The sequence below is a fragment of the Podarcis tiliguerta genome, assembly GCF_965153285.1.
Source record: "Podarcis tiliguerta genome assembly, chromosome: 12".
Classification (NCBI taxonomy): domain Eukaryota; kingdom Metazoa; phylum Chordata; class Lepidosauria; order Squamata; family Lacertidae; genus Podarcis; species Podarcis tiliguerta.
The window spans coordinates 55,607,228-55,627,117 of NC_139545.1; the positions used below are offsets into that span (position 1 = coordinate 55,607,228).

Sequence of the window (19,890 nt, forward strand, 5' to 3'; positions counted from 1 at the left end):
TAGGGGAACGCTTCTCGCCGGCGTTTGTGCTTGTGTTGTGTTGTACCACCCTGTGTGAAAGCTGCCTCCTTCGTCTACAAAACCTTTCTCACGCCCCTCTGCATTTCTCGCCTCTCCTAGGGAGATCGTCAGCATGAAAGAGAAGAGCAAATACAAGTTTGCGCCAGCTGTGTTGCCTCAGGAGTTCAACTCGTTTTTCCAAGGTAAATACTTCAGTTTTGCTCTCTCTCCACCCTCGCGGCCTTCCTGGGTTTTTCCACTCCAGAATGGCAGTACAGTGGTACCTTGGTTCTCAAGCTTAATCCATTCCGGAAGTCTGTTCCAAAACCAAGGCATGCTTTCCCATGGAAAGTAATGCAAAACGGGTTAATCTGTTCCAGACTTTTAAAAATAGCAATTTAACATGGATTTTGCTGTCTAACGAGACCATTGATCCATAAAATGAAAGCAATAATCAATGGACTGTACTATAAAATAAATAAGACAGTATTGTAGATGATCAAAATTAATATATTTTTCTTACCTGCGCAGATGATAGTCATTGTTTGGATGGGGGGCTTTTGTCCATTTCTGCAGTCACACAATCAGTCGGTAGTGGAACTGGGTTCCACACAGCCACAAAAACAAATTAACGGAAAAAGCCTCAAAGACAAAATCGCAAAGTAGCAGAAACAAAAGCACCAAAGTTAATCGGTTTGGGAAGTCCGTTTGACTTTCGAAACGTTCAAAAACCAAGGCACAGCTTCTGATTGGTGCAGGTGCCCCAGAAACAATAGCTGACAGCCGCTTCGGACGTTCGGCTTCCGAAAAACATTAAAAAACTGGAACACTTACTTTTGGGTTTTCGGAGTTTGAGAACCAAGGTGTTTGAGAACTAAAGCGTTTGAGAACCAAGGCACCACTGTTTCCCTGTTCACCGCCTGTCCCGCTGTCCATGCACAACTCACCTTAACACAACCGATCCAGGTGTTTGCAGCACCGAAGTTTTCCTGATCCACTCATTCCGAGTTCTGTCGTGCCAGGAAAGAAACTAACCGGAAGTTGGCTTTTTGCGTTCTGTGCTGACCAGGAAACAAACCACGAGTGCCGGTTTTATCAGGACAGCTTATAAATTGATTTGTTGCACACATACACACAAGCCAAGAAAGCAGAGCTTTCATGAAATCCCTTTCATCAGGTTTTCCGCATTCATTTAAAAACAGCCACTGCTGAGCAAGTTCCTAGTCTTCATGGGCGATGGAAATTTCAGAAGACAGGCTAACTAAGCTTTCCAGGGATTGGGCGATGCAGCTTTGGTTGCCCCGTTTACCTCCCCCGCTCTTCCTGCGCTTAACAAAATCAGGGGGGAAATGTGTGAAATAAGAGATCAAAGTTGCTGGTTCATACGAGGAACAAAATTCACACTATTCACTGTTCACAAGAGTGTGATGGAGGCTGTGTGTTGTTTGCACAGGAAGCAACTCTTAAGGGGAATTGAGCTTCATGATCACTTGTGTATACAGTGGTGCCCCGCAAGACGAATGCCTCGCAAGACGGAAAACCCGCTAGACGAAAGGGTTTTCCGTTTTGGAGGTGCTTCGCAGGACGAATTTCCCTATGGGCTTGCTTCGCAAGACGAAAATGTCTTGCGATTCCTGGGGTTTTTTTCGCTCCCCACCCCCTTTTTCTAAGGCACTAAGCTGCTAATAGCCTTTTAGCAGCTAATCCACTAATCCCTTAAGCCTTTAATAGCCGCTAAACCGCTAATAGCGCTAATCCGCTAATGGGCTTGCTTCGCAAGACGAAAAAACCGCTAGACGAAGAGACGCATGGAACGGATTCTTTTTGTCTTGCGAGGCACCACTGTAGTCATACCTCGGGTTACAGCCGCTTCAGGTTGCGTTTTTTCGGGTTACGGTCTGCCGAAACCTGGAAGTACCGGAACAGGTTACTTCGGGGTTTCGGCGGTCGCGCATGCGCAGAAGCGCTAAATCATACTTTGCGCGTGTGCAGAAGCCCCGAATTGCAACCCACGCATGCGTAGATGCGGGTTGTGAATGTGAATCCCGTACGGATCACATTCGCAACCCAAGTGGCCACTATACTGTAATGCCACAAAATAAAATTTAGTGTTTGCCTTGTGTGTCAATGTTCAGGTCATGACAAAGAGTTTGTAAGGTAGATTAGTCTTCCCTACAACTTTCCTGCAAGGTAGACGCAGTGTGTGTGTTATGTACTGAAGTTCTCACCCTGGGCCAGCAGGGGGATACTGTAGATATGCAAATAAGGGATCGGAAGTGACGTTCAGTGATTGGATAGTTTTAGAAAATGGTTACAGTTACATTGTACTGGAGCTCTAGCAGGCTGACTGAACCCTTCAGTTCTGCCCTGGCCTGTGAATAAACAAGAGCTGTTTGGAGAATCGCTGTGTCGTCTGATATGTTCGCCTGCAACTTAACAGTGTGTATGTGGGAGAGAGAGACAGAGGGCCCCCCAAGTGAGCTCACAGAAGAGGTGAGACTCACATCTCATAAGACTCAAGACCAGGGGTCAGCAAACTTTTTCAGCAGGGGGCCGGTCCACTGCCCCTCAGACCTTGTGGGGGGCCAGACTATATATATTTTTGGGGGGCGGGAATGAACAAATTCCTATTCCCCACTAGAAGGAGGAGGAGCACCAAGAAGAATGGATGAAATTTAAAGAATATTTAGTTAAATATGCTAAGATAACTTAAATAGAATTATTTGCGAGTACCAAATAGGCCTAGAATTTAAATATATGGATGAAAGTCAATATGAAAAGAAAGAAAGATGTTAATAGGACTATGCAAATTTTTTGTGAAATGAGTTTTGGCAAACTGCTACAATGATTTATATGGAAACTCAGCCAGGGGGACTCAAGGAAGTCACCTAACAATGTAACCAAAAATGGAATTTCTACAGTTAGAATATATGTTTGTTTGTTTGCTTGTTTTTTCTATTTTTTGATGTCCCCCCCCCCCCAAATTATGTCTGTTGATGTGTTTGTTTTAAACTTGGAAAACCAATAAAAAAAATTTGGGGAAAGAAAATGAACGAATTCCTATGCCCCACAAATAACCCAGAGATGCATTTTAAATAAAAAGCACACATTCTACTCATCTAAAAACACCAGGCAGGCCCCACAAAAAACCCAGAGGTGCATTTTAAATAAAAGGACACATTCTACTCATGTAAAAACACGCTGATTCCCGGACCGTCCGCGGGCCGGATTTAGAAGGCGATTGGTCCAGATCCGACCCCCGGGCCTCAGTTTGCCTATCCCTGCTCAAGACTGTTTCCAGTCTCTCCTCTGTGCCAGCTGCACACTGCAAAATCCACGAATGAAAACCTTGCAGAAAGTGGGGAGGCCAATGCAGATAAACAGCGATGTGATTTTTAAAAAGACATCTGACGATGGCTCTGTTCCGGGACATTTTTAGTGCTTTAAACACCCCTTTTGCTCAAAAATAAACGGGTTCCGAGTCAACAGCCCCTTCTGCCTGCAAACGACATTCCCAATCGCCTCTCTCCCAGTCAGCCTGTTTTCCAGAGTGCTGAGGGCAACCCTCTTACGCCTGCCAATTTTTTTTACGCGTGATTAAAGAGCAATTAATCTGCATTAAGTGACTTTCTTCTACCCTGGGAGACCAGAAATCCCCACCAGTTTGCATGGTCAGCCTTTTCTCCTGCCAAGACATGTATTAGATTCACATGTCAGCTTTAAGGTTTGCATCTATGCAAACTGAAAGAAAAATAAGTTTATTTATGAGTAACTATTTATTTTTATTTTTTTAAAAAGCAAGGGAGATGCAATCCCCCCACCCACCAATTCCAGGCGTTTAAAGTGCCATTATCTCTCCCCTTCCCCGCCGATCTAAATTTAATTTATCTCCTTTGTTGCTTTTTATTTATCCTCTGGGCTGCTGAAGGGATCACAGTCAATAAATGCTGGGCTGATCTCCGTGAGAAGGAAGGTCTGTGCCGCTGGTTTGTCAAGAGACTCTTCTTCAAAAAGCATCAAATTAGTTCAGGGGAATGGATTTGCAGAAACTGTTGGCAGATTTCTGGGTTTTTATATTTTGTATCTATAAAAAACTCCCTAGGAGTTTTCAGGGGGGGTTTTTTCCCTTGCCAGGTGCCTCCAAACTGCAAGGCACTCACATCGACTGGCTTTGGCTGCCAGTGGGGGATTTCTCTGAGCTATTTGGGTCGTTTTGGGTGCAGCCGTGTGGTTACAGAACCATAGAGTTGGAAGGAACCCCCGGGGTCATCCAGTCCAACCCCCTGCAATGCAGGAATCTCTTGCCCAACCCGAGACTCGAACCCACAACCCTGAAATTAAGAGTCTCATGCTGTCCCTGACTGAGCATGACCAACCCTTAACCCCGCTTGGTCCAAGAAGGTAGCAAGTTGCCTTATACCAGATCAGGCCATGGGTGCATCTTTCTAGCTAAGCCTCTGTTGACTGCCAACAGCTTTCATGCGCTTCAGCCTAGAGGTCTTTCTCAGCCTGTCGGGGATCGATCCTGCATTGCAGGGCGTTGGACTAGATCAGGGGTCAGCAAACTTTTTCAGCAGGGGGCCGGCCCACTGCCCCTCAGACCTTGCAGGGGGCCGGACTATATTTTGGAAAAAATAGTGAACGAATTCCTATGCCCCACAAATAACCCAGAGATGCATTTTAAATAAAAGGACACATTCTACTCATGTAAAAACATGCTGATTCCCGGACCATCCGCGGGCCGGATTTAGAAGGCAATTGGACCGGATCTGGCCCCTGGGCCTTAGGTTGCCTACCCATGGACTAGATGACCCAAGGGATCTCTTCCAGCTCTGCAGTTCTGTGACATTAACATTATCTCTTCCATCTCTTCGTATATCTTGACTTTACTCTCCTTTCACTCTAATCATTCTCTGGATTCACTCAATATCTGTCAGAAATTCTACCTTTTCCCACATAAATTTTGATGTATTCCTTAAAGATAGCCCACTCCTTATTCACTTTTTGTACCATATCTCCTCTTATCCTCCCTGTTAGTTCGGCAATATGGAAGTATTCCATCATTTTAGATAGCCAGTCTGTTTTAGTTGGGACGCTGCTGCTTTTCCAATTTTTGGCAATCGATAACCTTGCTGCTGTAGATGCATACATAAATATTGGTCTGACCGTTCCTTTTATTTCCTCTGACATGATACCTAGGAGAAAGGATTCTGGTTTTTTCCCCAAATGAAAATCTAAAGATCTTTTTCAGTTTGCTATAGATATTTTCCCAGAATCCCACTATCTCTTTGCACTCCCATCACATATGTAGAAAGGTTCCTGCCCTGTTGTTGCATCTCCAACAGACATCACCACAGTTTTTATACATTTTTGCCAGTCTGACCGGGGTCAGGTACCATCTGTATTGCATTTTCATTACATTCTCTCTTAAATTATAGCATGCCGTAAATTTGATATCTCTTTTCCACAGTCGTTCCCATTGGCTCATCATAATCTTTCCCCCTAAATCCTGGGCCCACTATACCATCACTGTCTTCCACACAGTATAGTATCAAAATAACTTAACTTTTTATTTGCAGAATATGGATGGTAACACCAACAACAACAACAACAACAATTTATTATTTATACCCCGCCCACCTGGCTGAGTTTTCCCAGCCACTCTGGGCAGCTCCCAATCAAGTAGTAAAAACAATACAGCCTTAAATATTAAATACTTCCCTGAACAGGGCTGTCTTCAGATGTCTTTTAAAGATAGGATAGCTACTTATTTCCTTCACATCTGAAGGGAGGGCGTTCCACAGGGCAGGCACCACCACCGAGAAGGCCCTCTGCCTGGTTCCCTGTAGCTTTGCTTCTTGCAATGAGGGAACTGCCAGAAGGCCCTCGGAGCTGGACCTCAGTGTCTGGGTTGAACGATGGGGGTGGAGACACTCCTTCAGGTCTACAGGTTCTCTTTCCAAAATGAGAGCAAGCACTTGTGTTCTGTGTTACAAACCGAGCACTGCTCGGAGCTGTTCCTTTTTGTTTCCCCATGTATTTCTTCCCCATCCAAAACGTCTTTCTCTCTTGCCTCCTTCGCTAGAGTGCTTCCAAGAGGGCAAGCAGCTTCCCGAGCTCCTTCAGGTGCGGTTGATCCATCTCTTCGGCGCCATCGTCTCCGGAGCCAAGGCAAGCTTTCCTCTCTGTGAAATTTCAAGCTCTGCCCAGGAAGCAGAGACCCTCTGCTGGTGGTGCAGTTATGCTAGGGCTACCAGACGTCCCCGGATTTGCAAATCTGTCCCCGGAAACGAAGCAGCGGTAGCCTCAGCAGCCCGGAGCCAGCCTGGTAGCGCAGTTGGCTCTGGCTGGCTTCAGGAGCTGCTTGCTGCCGCCGCCACTGCCGATGGGGAACCGGGGACGTCCGGCGGTACAGATCTCCTGCCCCCTTCTCACTTTGTTTTGACAGATCGGGGGATGCTTGGGAATCACGGGTGGGCAGGTGTTGCCCAGGAGGGGCGCAAGGCGCGTGGTTTCTCAGCCAGGCAAGGTGCAAACCCCTTCTTTTGCACCCTGTGAAACATACAGAGTTTTTTAAAACAACTGGGCAATAGCCTCCTGCCCGTGACTCCTGAGCAACCCTACAGCCAATAGGAAGCCACATAAGCCACGTCGGGCATTCGGATTCCAAAGAACTTTCGCAAACCGGAACACTTACTTCTGGGTTTGTGGCATTCTGGAGCTTTCTGAGGTTTAAACAAATACTACATATTTGGAAAAGAAAATACCACAATAATTGCCAATACATTGAGCGCAGGGTGGAGCCAACAAAAACGTCAATCTTAATTCCCCTGCTTTCTTTCCATAGAGATACAATAATGATAAAATATGCTGTATCCTCTTGACTGTATTTTCACGTTGCCCATTGTTTGGCACGGAGCTTTCCAAACTATGTCTCGGGCGAATGCTCCCCGAGCCCACCCTCCCGGGGCTGGAAAGGGGCTAGTTTAACCTCTGGTTTGCTTATTAAAAGGGACACGGGTGGCGCTGTGGGTTAAACCACAGAGCCTAGGACTTGCTGATCAGAAGGTTGGCGGTTCAAATCCCCACAATGGTGTGAGCTCCTGTTGCTTGCTCCTGCCAACCCAGCAGTTCGAAAGCACCTCAAAGTGCAAGGAGATAAATAGGTACCACTCCGGCAGGAAGATAAACGGCGTTTCCGTGCGCTGCTCTGGTTCGCCAGAAGCGGCTTAGTCACGCTGGCCACACGACCCGGAAGCTGTACGCCGGCTCCCTCGGCCAATAAAGCGAGATGAGCGCCGCAACCCCAGAGTCGGCCACGACTGGACCTAATGGTCAGGGGTCCCTTTACCATTTACCTTTGGCTTATAAAACTGAATTACCGAAATGACGTGTGTCTAAAAAGTGTGTCGGCAACATGAAAACATGAGTACCTATCCAAGATGGCGGCGCGTGCAGATGCTGCAGCTGAGAGCTCTCTGGAGGAGGAGTCAGGGTTTGTTAGGTCAGAGCTTTTAGGGGTTTTTGAATGTCTTATGTAGATATTTCAATTTCATTGTTCTGTATGGGACAATGACAATAAAGATACAGTGGTACCTCGGGTTATGTACTTAATTCATTCTGGAGGTCCGTTCTCATCCTGAAACTGTTCTTAACCTGAAGCAGCACTTGAGCTAATGGGGCCTCCTGTTGCTGCCGGAGCACGATTTCTGTTCTCATCCTGAAGCAAAGTTCTTAACCTAAGGTACTATTTCTGGGTTAGCGGAGTCTGTAACTTGAAGCGTCTGTAACCTGAGGTACCACTGTATCGTATCATACTGTAAAAATTTTGAAAGGTGCTTTGGCACAGTGCAAAATACTTCAGCGCAGCCTTTCCCAAGCCCAGGCTCTGAAAGCTGGTCTTGCTTTCTCTTCTCAACAGGAAAACGCTCTCCTGGTGGTCACCCCGTCCTCGGTCGAGGTCCTCATGCTGGTGCTCCGGAGGTGGTGCTCCCCGGTCAGCGGGCCCCCCAGAGACTCCAAACTGCTGCAGTTGACCCTGAAGGGTTTGGTCGGCATGGTCCACGTTCTCCACGCCAGCAGCCCCGACCAGCGCCAAGTCGAGATCCGAGCCATCTTAGATAGCTACTTCAAGGTTTTGAACTCGGACCAGCCCATGGCGTCGCTGGAAGGCTCTCCCGGCCCTCACTGGGAGGAGAGGCTCATCGCCCTCAGGGTGAACATGTTGGGTAGGTGCTGGATTCTCTTAAACAGGGCTACGTTTAAAACTTGCCATTGAGGTTTCATTGTTGTTGTTGTTGTTTAGTCGTTTAGTTGTGTCCGACTCTTCGTGACCCCCTGGACCAGAGTACGCCAGGCACTTCTGTCTTCCACTGCCTCCCGCAGTTTGGTCAAACTCATGCTGGTAGCTTCGAGAACACTGTCCAACCATCTTAGAGGAACGTCTAAGGGAGCTGGGCATGTTTAGCCTGGAGAAGAGGAGGTTAAGGGGTGATATGATAGCCATGTTCAAATATATAAAAGGATGTCACATAGAGGAGGGAGAAAGGTTGTTTTCTGCTGCTCCAGAGAAGCGGACACGGAGCAATGGATACAAACTACAAGAAAGAAGATTCCACCTAAACATTAGGAAGAACTTCCTGACAGTAAGAGCTGTTCGACAGTGGAATTTGCTGCCAAGGAGTGTGGTGGAGTCTCCTTCTTTGGAGGTCTTTAAGCAGAGGCTTGACAACCATATGTCAGGAGTGCTGTGATGGTGTTTCCTGCTTGGCAGGGGGTTGGACTCGATGGCCCTTGTGGTCTCTTCCAACTCTATGATTCTATGATTCTATTCTATGATCTCGTCCTCTGTCGTCCCCTTCTCCTTGTGCCCTCCATCTTTCCCAACATCAGGGTCTTTTCCAGGGAGTCGAGTCTTCTCATGAGGTGGCCAAAGTCTTGGAGCCTCAGCTTCAGGATCTGTCCTTCCAGCGAGCACTCAGGGCTGATTTCCTTCAGAATGGAGAGGTTTGATCTTCTTGCAGTCCGTGGGACTCTCAAGAGTCTCCTCCAGCACCATAATTCAAAAGCATCCATCCTTTGGCGATCAGCCTTCTTTATGGTCCAGCTCTCACTTCCATACATCACTACTGGGAAAACCATAGCTTGAACTATACGGACCTTTGTTGGCAAGGTGATGTTTCTGCTTTTTAAGATGCTGTCTAGGTTCCATACCTTTCTTTAACATCAGCAGCCAGGAGCGCCTCAGCCCTGTTTTTGAGTTTGTTTGGAAACTTCAAACCTCAATTACTTATTACTACTGCTTGGTTCTCTTAAATAGGGTTTTGTTTAAAACTTTTTTGAGTTTCTGCCCTGTTTTTTGAGTTTCCTTGAAACTTTAAAACCTCAATTTCTTATCACTACTGCTTGATTCTCTTAAATAGGGCTATGTTTAAAACTTGTCATTGAGGTTTTCATACCTTCTTCGTAAACTCGAGGAAGCATTTTCAGCCCTGCTCTTGAGCTTGTTTGATATCGCTTGAAATCTTATAATTTCTTTATTTCCTTCTGAGGAAACCGATTAGTTCAGTGAAATGAGTTTTGTAGCCGGCATCTCGTTAAGTCTTTGTTTTATTCTAGTTTATTTTTTAATTTTTGTTATTCTATAGTCGATTCTCGTTTCAGGGATTTTCACGGTAATTTCTGTTGTTCTGTGTAATTTCTTGGTTCAGTGGCTGTCTTTTTTTCACTGGCCTGGATTCAGTTGTCTTTTCCACGCCTCGTCCTTGGCTGCCATCGTATACGTCTGCATGAAGCTTCAGCCGGTTGGGTCCTCTAGGCAGCTTCTCCAAGCTTAGTTCCCCAGGTGTAGTTCGACTACAATCCCCACCATCCCTGGTCCAATTTGGACCAAGATGGCTTGGGCTGATGGGAGTTGTAGTTCAGGAATATCTGGGGACTCAACCTTGCGAAAGGCCAATCTAGGCCGTTGGCTCTTCCAACTTGGTGGGTCATGGACTGGCCTAAGGCGGTTTGCACCAGCAGCAATAACACCATACAAGTATACGGCAAAGAAATTAAGAAATGTTTGACATTTTATTATTTTTTATACGTGCTGGAAGCTGCCCGGAGTGGCTGGGGAAACCCAGCTAGATGAGCGGGGTATAAATAATAAAAGTATTATTATTATTATTATTATTATTAAATGGATCCCCCAAATGCATGTTTGGGTAAAAAAAAAAAATGGGTCCCATGTCTCAAAACAATGAAGGTTGTTGCTTCAAGCAGAATGAACCCATGTTGCACAAATATCTTTTTTAAAAAAACACTCAGTGTTAAAGTTGCTGGCATGTATTATATGGGCACACACCAAAAACGTAACCTATAGAATTTATAGTAAAGGTAAAGGAACCCCTGACCATTACGTCCAGTCATGGCCAACTCTGGGGTTGCGGCGCTCATCTCGCTTTACTGGCCGAGGGAGCCGGTGTACAGCTTCCGGGTCATGTGGCCAGCAAGACTAAGCCGCTTCTGGCAAACCAGAGCAGCGCACGGAAACGCCGTTTACCTTCCCGCTGGAGTGGTACCTATTTATCTACTTGCACTTTGACATGCTTTCGAACTGCTAGGTGGGCAGGAGCAGGGACCGAGCAACGGGAGCTCACCCCATTGCAGGGATTCGAACCACGACCTTGTGATCAGCAAGTCCTAGGCTCTGTGGATTAGACCACAGCGCCACTGCAAAACCAGCCTGGTCCCAAGTGAATTTTTCTATTGCTGTTGTTGTTTGTACTGACTGGGTTGCCACTCTGAGCAGCTGATTTGAAGAGGGTGGGCAATGTCCTGAGTTGGACCCTGGCCCTTATTAATAATATTTATACGCTGCCCATCTGGCTGGGTTTCCCCAGCCACTCTGGGTGGCTCCCAACAGAAGATTAAAAACACAATAAAACATCAAACATGAAAAGCTTCCCTAAACAGGGCTGCCTTCAGATGTCTTCTAAAAGTCAGAGTGTTGTTTATTTCCTTGACATCTGATGGGAGGGCGTTCCACAGGGCGGGTGCCACCACCGAGAAGGCCCTCTGCTTGGTTCCCTGCAACCTCACTTCTTGCAGGGAGGGAACCACCAGAAGGCTCTCAGCACTGGACCTCAGTGTCTGGGCAGAATGATGGGGGTGGAGACGCTCCTTCAGGTATACTGGGCTGAGGCCGCTTAGGGCTTGAAAGGTCAGCACCAACACATTGAATTGTGCTCGGAAACATATTGATCTTTTCCCCAGTGCTGTGCTGAGTCAAGGGGAAATCCCACTTTAAATTCCAAGTCCCCTGCTCTTCTAGAACTAAGTTGGAAGGGCTGCCATGGAAACAGGTTGTACGCTGCCAGGGTGGTGGCATGGCGGGACACAGCTCCTTGCTCCCATCTTCCAAAAAGGTATCAGTCCATTAGAAGGTAGGATCCCATTCAAAAAGGCCGTCTCTAGTTTTGAAGGCACCTTGAGCACCTGCTTTTCTGCAAACTTCCGTCATCGGAGACTGATGCATCGCAAGGACTGTAGAGTTGCTAGAATAGGCAAACTCCCTTCTGGAGCCTTTGCTTTCGACATCTGTGAATTGGGCCTGATCGTTGCAGGAAAGTAAATAGCGCCTGTCTATTTCTCAGAGCCTTGCAGTTGTTCAAACTGGCATGCCTTTGTGCAGTGCCCCGTACCAGATTTACATATAAGCTAAACAAGCTATGGTATGCGGGTGGCTCTGTGGGTTAAACCGCAGAGCCTAGGACTTGCTGATCAGAAGGTCGGCGGTTTGAATCCCCACGACGGGGTGAGCTCCCGTTGCTTGGTCCCTGCTCCTGCCCACCTAGCAGTTCGGAAGCACACCTGTGCGAGTAGATAAATAGGTACCAGTACGGCAGGAAGGGAAACGGTGTTTCCGTGTGCTGCTCTGGTCCGCCAGAAGCGGCTTAGTCATGCTGGCCACATGACCCGGAAGCTGTACACCGGCTTCCTCGGCCAATAAAGCGAGATGAGCGCTGCGATCCCAGAGTCGGCCGTGACTGGACCTAATGGTCAGGGGTCCCTTTACCTTTATTCTATCTACTATCACTTTCTTCCTGTTGCTCAAGTTTCAAACCCTCCCCGCGATTTCATTTGGTTATAATATTTTTTTTCAAATGAAAAAAGTCTTCCCCTCTTCCATAAATTGTCCGACATATTGATCTCCTCCTTTGACCATCCCTTTTGGTCCCAAGCCTTGTGTAAACAGGAGTGGAGGGTACAGACTCCTGGAAGGAGAGTTGGAGGAGTGGAAATCTTCAGGAACTGAGCGCAGGGACAAAGCGTTGCGGGAGCAGGAAAGCCTTTCTGCTGCAATCCCTGTTCTCGTACGGCGCTCTGTTTAGCAAAAGTGCTGGGGTACCTGAATTTCAGCCCACCTCCATCAATCAATATAAAAGGATGTCACATAGAGGAGGGAGAAAGGTTGTTTTCTGCTTTTCCCCCGAGAAGCGGACACAGAGCAATGGATCCAAACTACAAGAAAGAAGATTCCACCTAAACATTAGGAAGAACTTCCTGACAGTAAGAGCTGTTCAACAGTGGAATTTGCTGCCAAGGAGTGTGGTGGAGTCTCCTTCTTTGGAGGTCTTTAAGCAGAGGCTTGACAACCATATGTCAGGAGTGCTCTGATGGTGTTTCCTGCTTGGCAGGGGGTTGGACTCGATGGCCCTTGTGGTCTCTTCCAACTCTATGATTCTATGATTCTATGATTCTAAAGCTTTATGCTTTGTGTCTGAGCATCTTTCTGAACATCCTCTGGCTGGTTGTGTGCTGATGGTTTGTTGTTGTTTAGTCGTTTAGTCGTGTCTGACTCTTTGTGACCCCCTGGACCAGAGCACGCCAGGCACTCCTGTCTTCCACTGCCTCCCGCAGTTTGGTCAAAATCATGTTAGCAGCTTCAAGAACACTATCCAACCATCTCGTCCTCCGTCGTCCCCTTCTCCTTGTGCCCTCCATCTTTCCCAACATCAGGGTCTTTTCCAGGGAGTCTTCTCTTCTCATGAGGTGGCCAAAGTCTTGGAGCCTCAGCTTCAGGATCTGTCCTTCCAGTGAGCACTCAGGGCTGATTTCGTTCAGAATGGAGAGGTTTGATCTTCTTGCAGTCCATGGGACTCTCAAGAGTCTCCTCCAGCATCAGAATTCAAAAGCATCCATTCTTCGGTGATCAGCCTTCTTTATGGATGGTTCAGTGAGATTCTTTGTCAGTGTGGTGTAGTGGTTAAGAGCGGTAGTCTCGTAATCTGGGGAACCGGGTTCGCGTCTCCGCTCCTCCACATGCAGCTGCTGGGTGACCTTGGGCTAGTCACACTTCCCTGAAGTCTCTCAGCCCCACTCACCTCACAGAGTGTTTGTTGTGGGGGAGGAAGGGAAAGGAGAATGTTAGCAACTTTGACACTCCTGAAGGGGAGTGAAAGGCGGGATATCAAATCCAAACTCTTCTTCTTCTTCTACCTCCGCTGCAGATGCCATTCCGGAAATGTTAAACTGCGATGACCGTCCCGTCTTGCAGGCCATCTTTCTGAGCAACAACTGCTTCGAGCACATCATACGCCTCATCCAGAACAGTAAGGTACAGTAATAAAACAGTACCATCCTTGGGGGTTTGGCTTTGCATTCACTTGAGTCCTATCAAATGGCTTAAAAAAATTTTTTTTTACAAAATCCTGCTTTTGGAAAGGAGTTCGGCTAACGCCGCCGCCCAAGGCAATGCTAGTTTTACAAGAGATGCTCAAATCGCTCTTTGAATATCCCATAGTCGTGCTGCAGTTAAGGCACACCCACACCTGTTTGAAAATAATGGCATTTTGTGTGCCTTTTCTGTTCCCCTTGCTACCCTGAGTTCTTGGGAGAAAAAGCAGAATAAAAGTAGAACAGATAACATTGCAGTTGAGGGTCTCAGATGCCTAAAGCTGAGCTTACGAGCTCAGAACCAGGGGTGTTCTGGTTCACAGCAGCCAGGAAAAGTTAATCTCCGGGGTGCAAAATTGAGCCTTTTTAAGGGACGCGGGTGGCGCTGTGGGTTAAACCACAGAGCCTAGGACTTGCTGATCTGAAGGTTGGCGGTTTGAATCCCTGTGACAGGTTGAGCTCCCATTGCTCGGTCCCTGCTCCTGCCAACCTAGCAGCTCAAAAGCACCTCAAAGTGCAGGTAGATAAATAGGTACCACTCTGGCGGGAAGGTAAACAGCATTTCCGCGCACTGCTCTGGTTCGCCAGAAGCAGCTTAGTCATGCTGGCCACATGACCCGGAAGCTGTACGCCGGCTCCCTCGTCCAATAAAGCGAGATGAGCGCCGCAACCCCAGAGTCGGCCACAACTGGACCTAATGGTCAGGGGTCCCTTTACCTTCAGCGGCATGAGCCATTGGTTATGTGGGAGAAGCATTATTTGGCTGAGGCAAGGATGTTGAAACCTGCGCGCCGCACCCAGCCTGAGAAACCAGGGCTGGTGACCTTCATCCAAAAACCGCCTCCCCCTTGATTTTACATGCCAAGGTTTTTTCTTCTCTGGTGTGGAACCAGAGCAAGTCTGCTGCAGCTTTGGAGTAGCGCTGTGCCAGAAGAAGAGACCCATCGCAGACCATGCACTGTTTTTCTCCCTCCAAGGAAGGAGAACCTACCCCCTCCTGAGAGAGAGCGTTCCACTGTTGAACGGCTCTTGCCGTCATAAAGTTATTCCTGATGTTTAGTCGGAATCTTTTTTGTTCCTGTCTTTGGGCTTATCCGGGACGCGGGTGGCGCTGTGGGTTAAAGCCTCAGCGCCTAGGGCTTGCTGATCGAAAGGTCGGCGGTTCGAATCCCCGCGGTGGGGTGCGCTCCCGCTGTTCGGTCCCAGCGCCTGCCAACCTAGCAGTTTGAAAGCACTCTCGGGTGCAAGTAGATAAATAGGGACCGCTTACTAGCGGGAAGGTAAACGGCGTTCCGTGTGCGGCTCTGGCTCGCCAGGGCAGCGATGTCATGCTGGCCACGTGGCCCGGAAGTGTCTTCGGACAGCGCTGGCCCCCGGCCTCTAGAGTGAGATGGGCGCACAACCCTAGAGTCTGTCAAGACTGGCCCGTACGGGCAGGGGTACCTTGGGCTTATCCACACTATGTCTCGTCCCTCTGCATTCTCCAGGCCTTTCCCTATTATTATTATTATTATTATTATTATTATTATTATACCACCCTTCATCCAAAGTTCACAGGGCGGTTCACAACATACGAAAACAAAAAACACATAATGAAACAAAAGCAAAACAGACCAGTATTGCCCCTTCCCACAATGGTACAATTATTATATTTAAACCAATGATGAATATGACAGGTAAGGGGTGCAAACTACTAGTTGCCAGGTTGCGAAAAAAGATAAAAACAAGGCGTACAATGAAAACCCTGTGAAAAATCCTTTTTTACTCGGATTGCCATTTGTTCCAATCTGTCTTTAAAGAGCGAGTTTTCCCTGGGAAGGCATGATGGGGCAGGGGGGGGAGCCGCTTGGACCCGTGTTTTCTAGGCACGGCGCAGGCAGAAGTGTGGGCGAAGCTTTTGCCTTCTTTGGGGATGGGAAGCCTGCGTTTCTGGACCACAAGTCCCAGGACTCCTGATCATTGGTGGTGGTGGCTGAGACTGATGAGAGTTGGAGTCCCAGGACATCTGGAGGGCCAAAAGTGTCTCACCTCCGGCCTTTGGGCTTGGAGATTTGCTGGTGAACCTGCAGAAGAAAGCAATGGGGGTGGTTGGAAGAGAGGAGAGGAATGATAGCAGCCTTCCTGGAGTACAAAATGAGATGCTTCGTTGCTTTGTATCTGAGCATCCTCCACGGATCATGCAGAGTCCTTACGTAGGTTCCCTATTGGTAGAAGAAAATAACAGAGGCCAACCAGAGAATATTGAGAAGCAAAGCAGCTAGTAAGCCTGATCTTTATTGATCTGTTGCAACAGGGTCCTCACTCACCACACAAAGGAGGGAGGAGGAACCCAGAACAATGGCGCGCAAGACCTTATAAAGACTTTTGAAATTGCCACCCTGTAGATCAAGACCACCCCCAGAAATATCATACATACATCACAGAAGGGGTGTAACCTAAGACCACCCCTCAGATACCTCATACCTACATCACAGAAAAGGCGGTCTAAAACAGAAATTTGAATGTTGTTTTTCTCCTGTCCTTGTTTATCTCCTGTCTGGCAGGTTACTTGTTTGGATACCCTGCTTACTTGATTGGATTGCCTGAGGAGCCTGGCCAGTCTTTTGGAATGATAAATACTTAGTTCCTGGGCCAGGTCACAGGCTCACACCCTATTCATATCTTAAATGTGCCCTTAAGACAGGATTTGTGAGGAAAGAGACAATGGGGAGGTTTCCCACTTTGACCTTGCAGAGAAAACATTTGCTCAGTTTAGGAATCAAAATGGTTTCAGGTTGGTCTTCCTGTGCTGATCTATGTATGTGCTTGGTTGGTACACTTATGAACATTTAACATATATCTAAGACATATACCTAAGACAAAATTCCTATCACACACACAGTTTCCATAATCTCTTCCAGTCATGGGATCAGGGCCTTATCTCGCCGCGTAGGCGCAGAATTGGGCGAGAGCAAAATACGAAACGCAATTCTAATTCCACAAAAAGTATAAACGTGCCATAAAGATATGGATAAAATTACTCAAGCGCACCAATGCATGATCTTGTACGTCGAGACGGATTCCTAAACATCCGACTGATGTGACGAAACAGTGAATAGATTTATACTGCTCCCTGTTCCTTGTCACATTGTTTTGCTGCTTTGGCGTCGTTCTGGACTGTCTGAGAACATACATTGTTGTGTCTGAGTGATTTGTATCCCTGTTTTTATTGTACCTTTATACTGCTTCGTGTGATCGGAGTAGTAGTTTATCCTTGCAGGTTTTTGCAGCCGTTCACGCACATCTTTCTGCTGTCCAGTTCTTTGTCTTAGGCCAAAGGTGGAGGTTGAAAATTGCATACCCCTTTTGGGCCTTGAGGGGTATCCCTGAGGGGCGCAGGTGGTGCTGTGGGTTAAACCACAGAGCCCAGGACTTGCCGATCAGAAGGTCGGCGGTTCGAATTCCAGCGACGGGGTGAGCTCCCGTTGCTCGGTCCCTGCTCCTGCCAACCTAGCAGTTCGAAAGCACGTCAAAGTGCAAGTAGATCAATAGGTACCGCTCCGGCGGGAAGGTAAACGGCGTTTCCGTGCACTGCTCTGGTTCGCCAGAAGCGGCTTAGTCATGCTGGCCACATGACCCAGAAGCTGTACGCCGGCTCCCTTGGCCAATAAAGCGAGATGAGCGCTGCAACCCCAGAGTCGGTCACGACTGGACCTAATGGTCAGGGGTCCCTTTACCTTTACCTTTGGGCCTTGCTGATGTAGCAGGAGTACCTGCAAACACCAGAGAGAGAGAGAGAGAGAGAGAGAGAGAGAGAGATGCTAGGCATGTTCATTCCCACAAAACTTACATCCTGCAAAAGGCTGAACCAGCTTGTTCTGCCTTCCCGCCCCGCTGAGCTGACCTCCTGGAGGTGCTAAGCTCCCATTTTACCCGTAATTGCTTTGAAGCTGTTTGCCACAATCCTCCTTAGGAATCTTAACCAGCCTTTTCTACGCTTCTACCCTGTGATTTAAGCATCAGTGTAATGCCTGCACCGTGGGGCGTCTCTGGGAAACGGCTTTATAGTCCGTGCTTACTGTTTTCAGCAGCTGACGGGCATTTTTATTCATTGGACGCACACAACCAGGCTCACGTTCAAAGATTGTGGGGCTTTATTTGCGTGCGCGCACGCATACGCATGTTGGGACAAGCGCCACAGAATAATAACAACAGCAACAATAACAATTTTATTATTTGTATGCCGCCCACCTGACTGGGTTGCCCCAGCCACACTCCCAACAAAAATATTAAAAACACACAAAAAAGCATCTTATAAAAACTTCCCTGAGCAAGGCTGTCTCCAGATGTCTTCTCAAGGTTTTGTAGCTCTTTATTTCCTTGACATCTGATGGAAGGGCGTTCCACAGGGTGGGCGCCACCACCGAGAAAGCCCTCTGCCTGGTTCCCTGTAACATCACTTTTCACAGTGAGGAAACTGCCAGAAGGCCCTCGGAGGTGGACCTCAGTGTCCGGGCTGGACAATGGGGATTAGAGGCTCTCCTTTGGGTATACAGCGCCGAGACCGTCTAGAGCTGCAGTTCTCAACCTGTGGGTCCCCAGATGTTGTTGGACTACAACTCCCATCATCCCTGAGCTTTGGCCTTGCTAGCTAGGGGTGATGGGAGTTGTAGTTCAACAACATCTGGGGACCCACAGGTTGAGAAAGGCTGGTTTAGAGCTTTGAGGCTATTATTGTTATTTATTACAGTGGTACCTTGGTTCTCAAACTTAATCCATTCCAGAAGTCCGTTCCAAAACCAAAGCGTTCCAAAACCAAGGTGCTCTTTCCCATAGAAACCAATGCAAAATGGATTAATCCGTTCCAGACTTTTAAAAACAACCCCAAAAACAGCAATTTGACATGACTTTTACTATCTGACATGACCATGGGTCCACAAAATGAAAGCAATAAACAATGTGCTGCAGTCACACAATCAATCAATCGGTAGCTGAAATGGGTTCCACACAGTCACAAAAACAAAACAAAAAAGAACCGCAAATACAAAAACGCAAAATAAACAGCAAGCATATTTGCTCAACGTAACACTCAAAATGAAAGTGTGGCACTCAAATCGGAAGCGTAACGCTCAAAATGGAGCACATTCAGCTTCCGAAAAACGTTCGCAAACCGGAACACTTACTTCCGGGTTTGCAGTCTTTGGGTTCCAAGTTGTTTGAGTATCAAGGCGTTTGAGAACCAATTTAGCACTGTACAGTGGTACCTCGGGTTACATACGCTTCAGGTTACATACGCTTCAGGTTACAGACTCTGCTAACCCAGAAATAGTGCTTCAGGTTAAGAACTTTGCTTCAGGATGAGAACAGAAATCGCGCTCTGGCGGCGCAGCGGCAGCAGGAGGCCCCATTAGCTAAAGTGGTGCTTCAGGTTAAGAACAGTTTCAGGTTAAGAATGGACCTCCGGAACGAATTAAGTTCTTATCCAGAGGTACCACTGTATTAAGATGCACATATGGGGCCTGGATTCTTCACATGTGCATCAAGAAAGGAGCATCTGATGACCCCCAGTATTAGAAATGTCATATGCCCAGGCCCTTGGGTGTTGGGATACTGCCAGGGAGACAAAGTCCATCATGACTCCACGTCGTCTCCGGGCGTCCATCGATCTCTCGCAGACACGCAGTATCAGCAATTAGCGACACAAGCTCCAGAAATAGCTTGCCACATTCTAGAGCCGATGCACGCTCTATCAGCAGATAATGCACAGCGAAAGATGCACTCAGGAGAGCATTATTTACAAGTTTATTTCTGTGTTGATCAGAACAAAGAAAAACATGACTGCCTGCTTCAGTGTTCCGGCACAGAGAGACGAAAGCAAAAACACAACAGAAACATCCTGTGAAACAGGAAATACGCAGGATGGGACACAAACATCCTGCTCCCTTTTAAGGTGGAACGGAAATATCCTAACATTGGGTTTCTCACATTTTGCATACCACGAACCCTGGACTTCTAAGCCCAACCTTGCCGCCCTTTGGCTTAGAAATGCAGCTGTGCTTCTCAGGAGGTGGGTTTTGGTGCTACATATGCTGCTGTTCTTAAGTTTCTGCAGATTCATAGCATGCACCTGGTCCTAACTTTGGCCGTTTCTCATGTTGGTGGAATACTAATACTACTACTACACTAATAATAATAACAATAACAATAACAATAATTTATTATTTATACCCCGCCCATCTGGCTGAGTTT

At 47.4% G+C, this 19,890-nt stretch overlaps 1 protein-coding gene across 5 annotated transcripts in view; it reads left to right on the forward strand.

The window, feature by feature from the left end:
• Positions 1–19,890, forward strand: part of NBEAL2 (neurobeachin like 2) — a 209,981-nt gene that overhangs the window by 98,349 nt on the left and 91,742 nt on the right. For 2 of the 5 annotated variants that reach the window (XM_083405875.1, XM_083405877.1), the window contains exons 1-2: positions 11,324–11,429; positions 13,497–13,603. In XM_083405875.1, coding sequence (XP_083262001.1) covers positions 11,339–11,429; positions 13,497–13,603 — 198 coding nt within the window. In that variant the 5' untranslated portion in view covers positions 11,324–11,338. Of the gene's footprint in view, positions 1–120; positions 204–6,085; positions 6,172–7,921; positions 8,229–11,323; positions 11,430–13,496; positions 13,604–19,890 lie in introns of those variants that run through there. The other 3 variants (XM_083405876.1, XM_083405878.1, XM_083405874.1) reach the window with 2 other exon arrangements.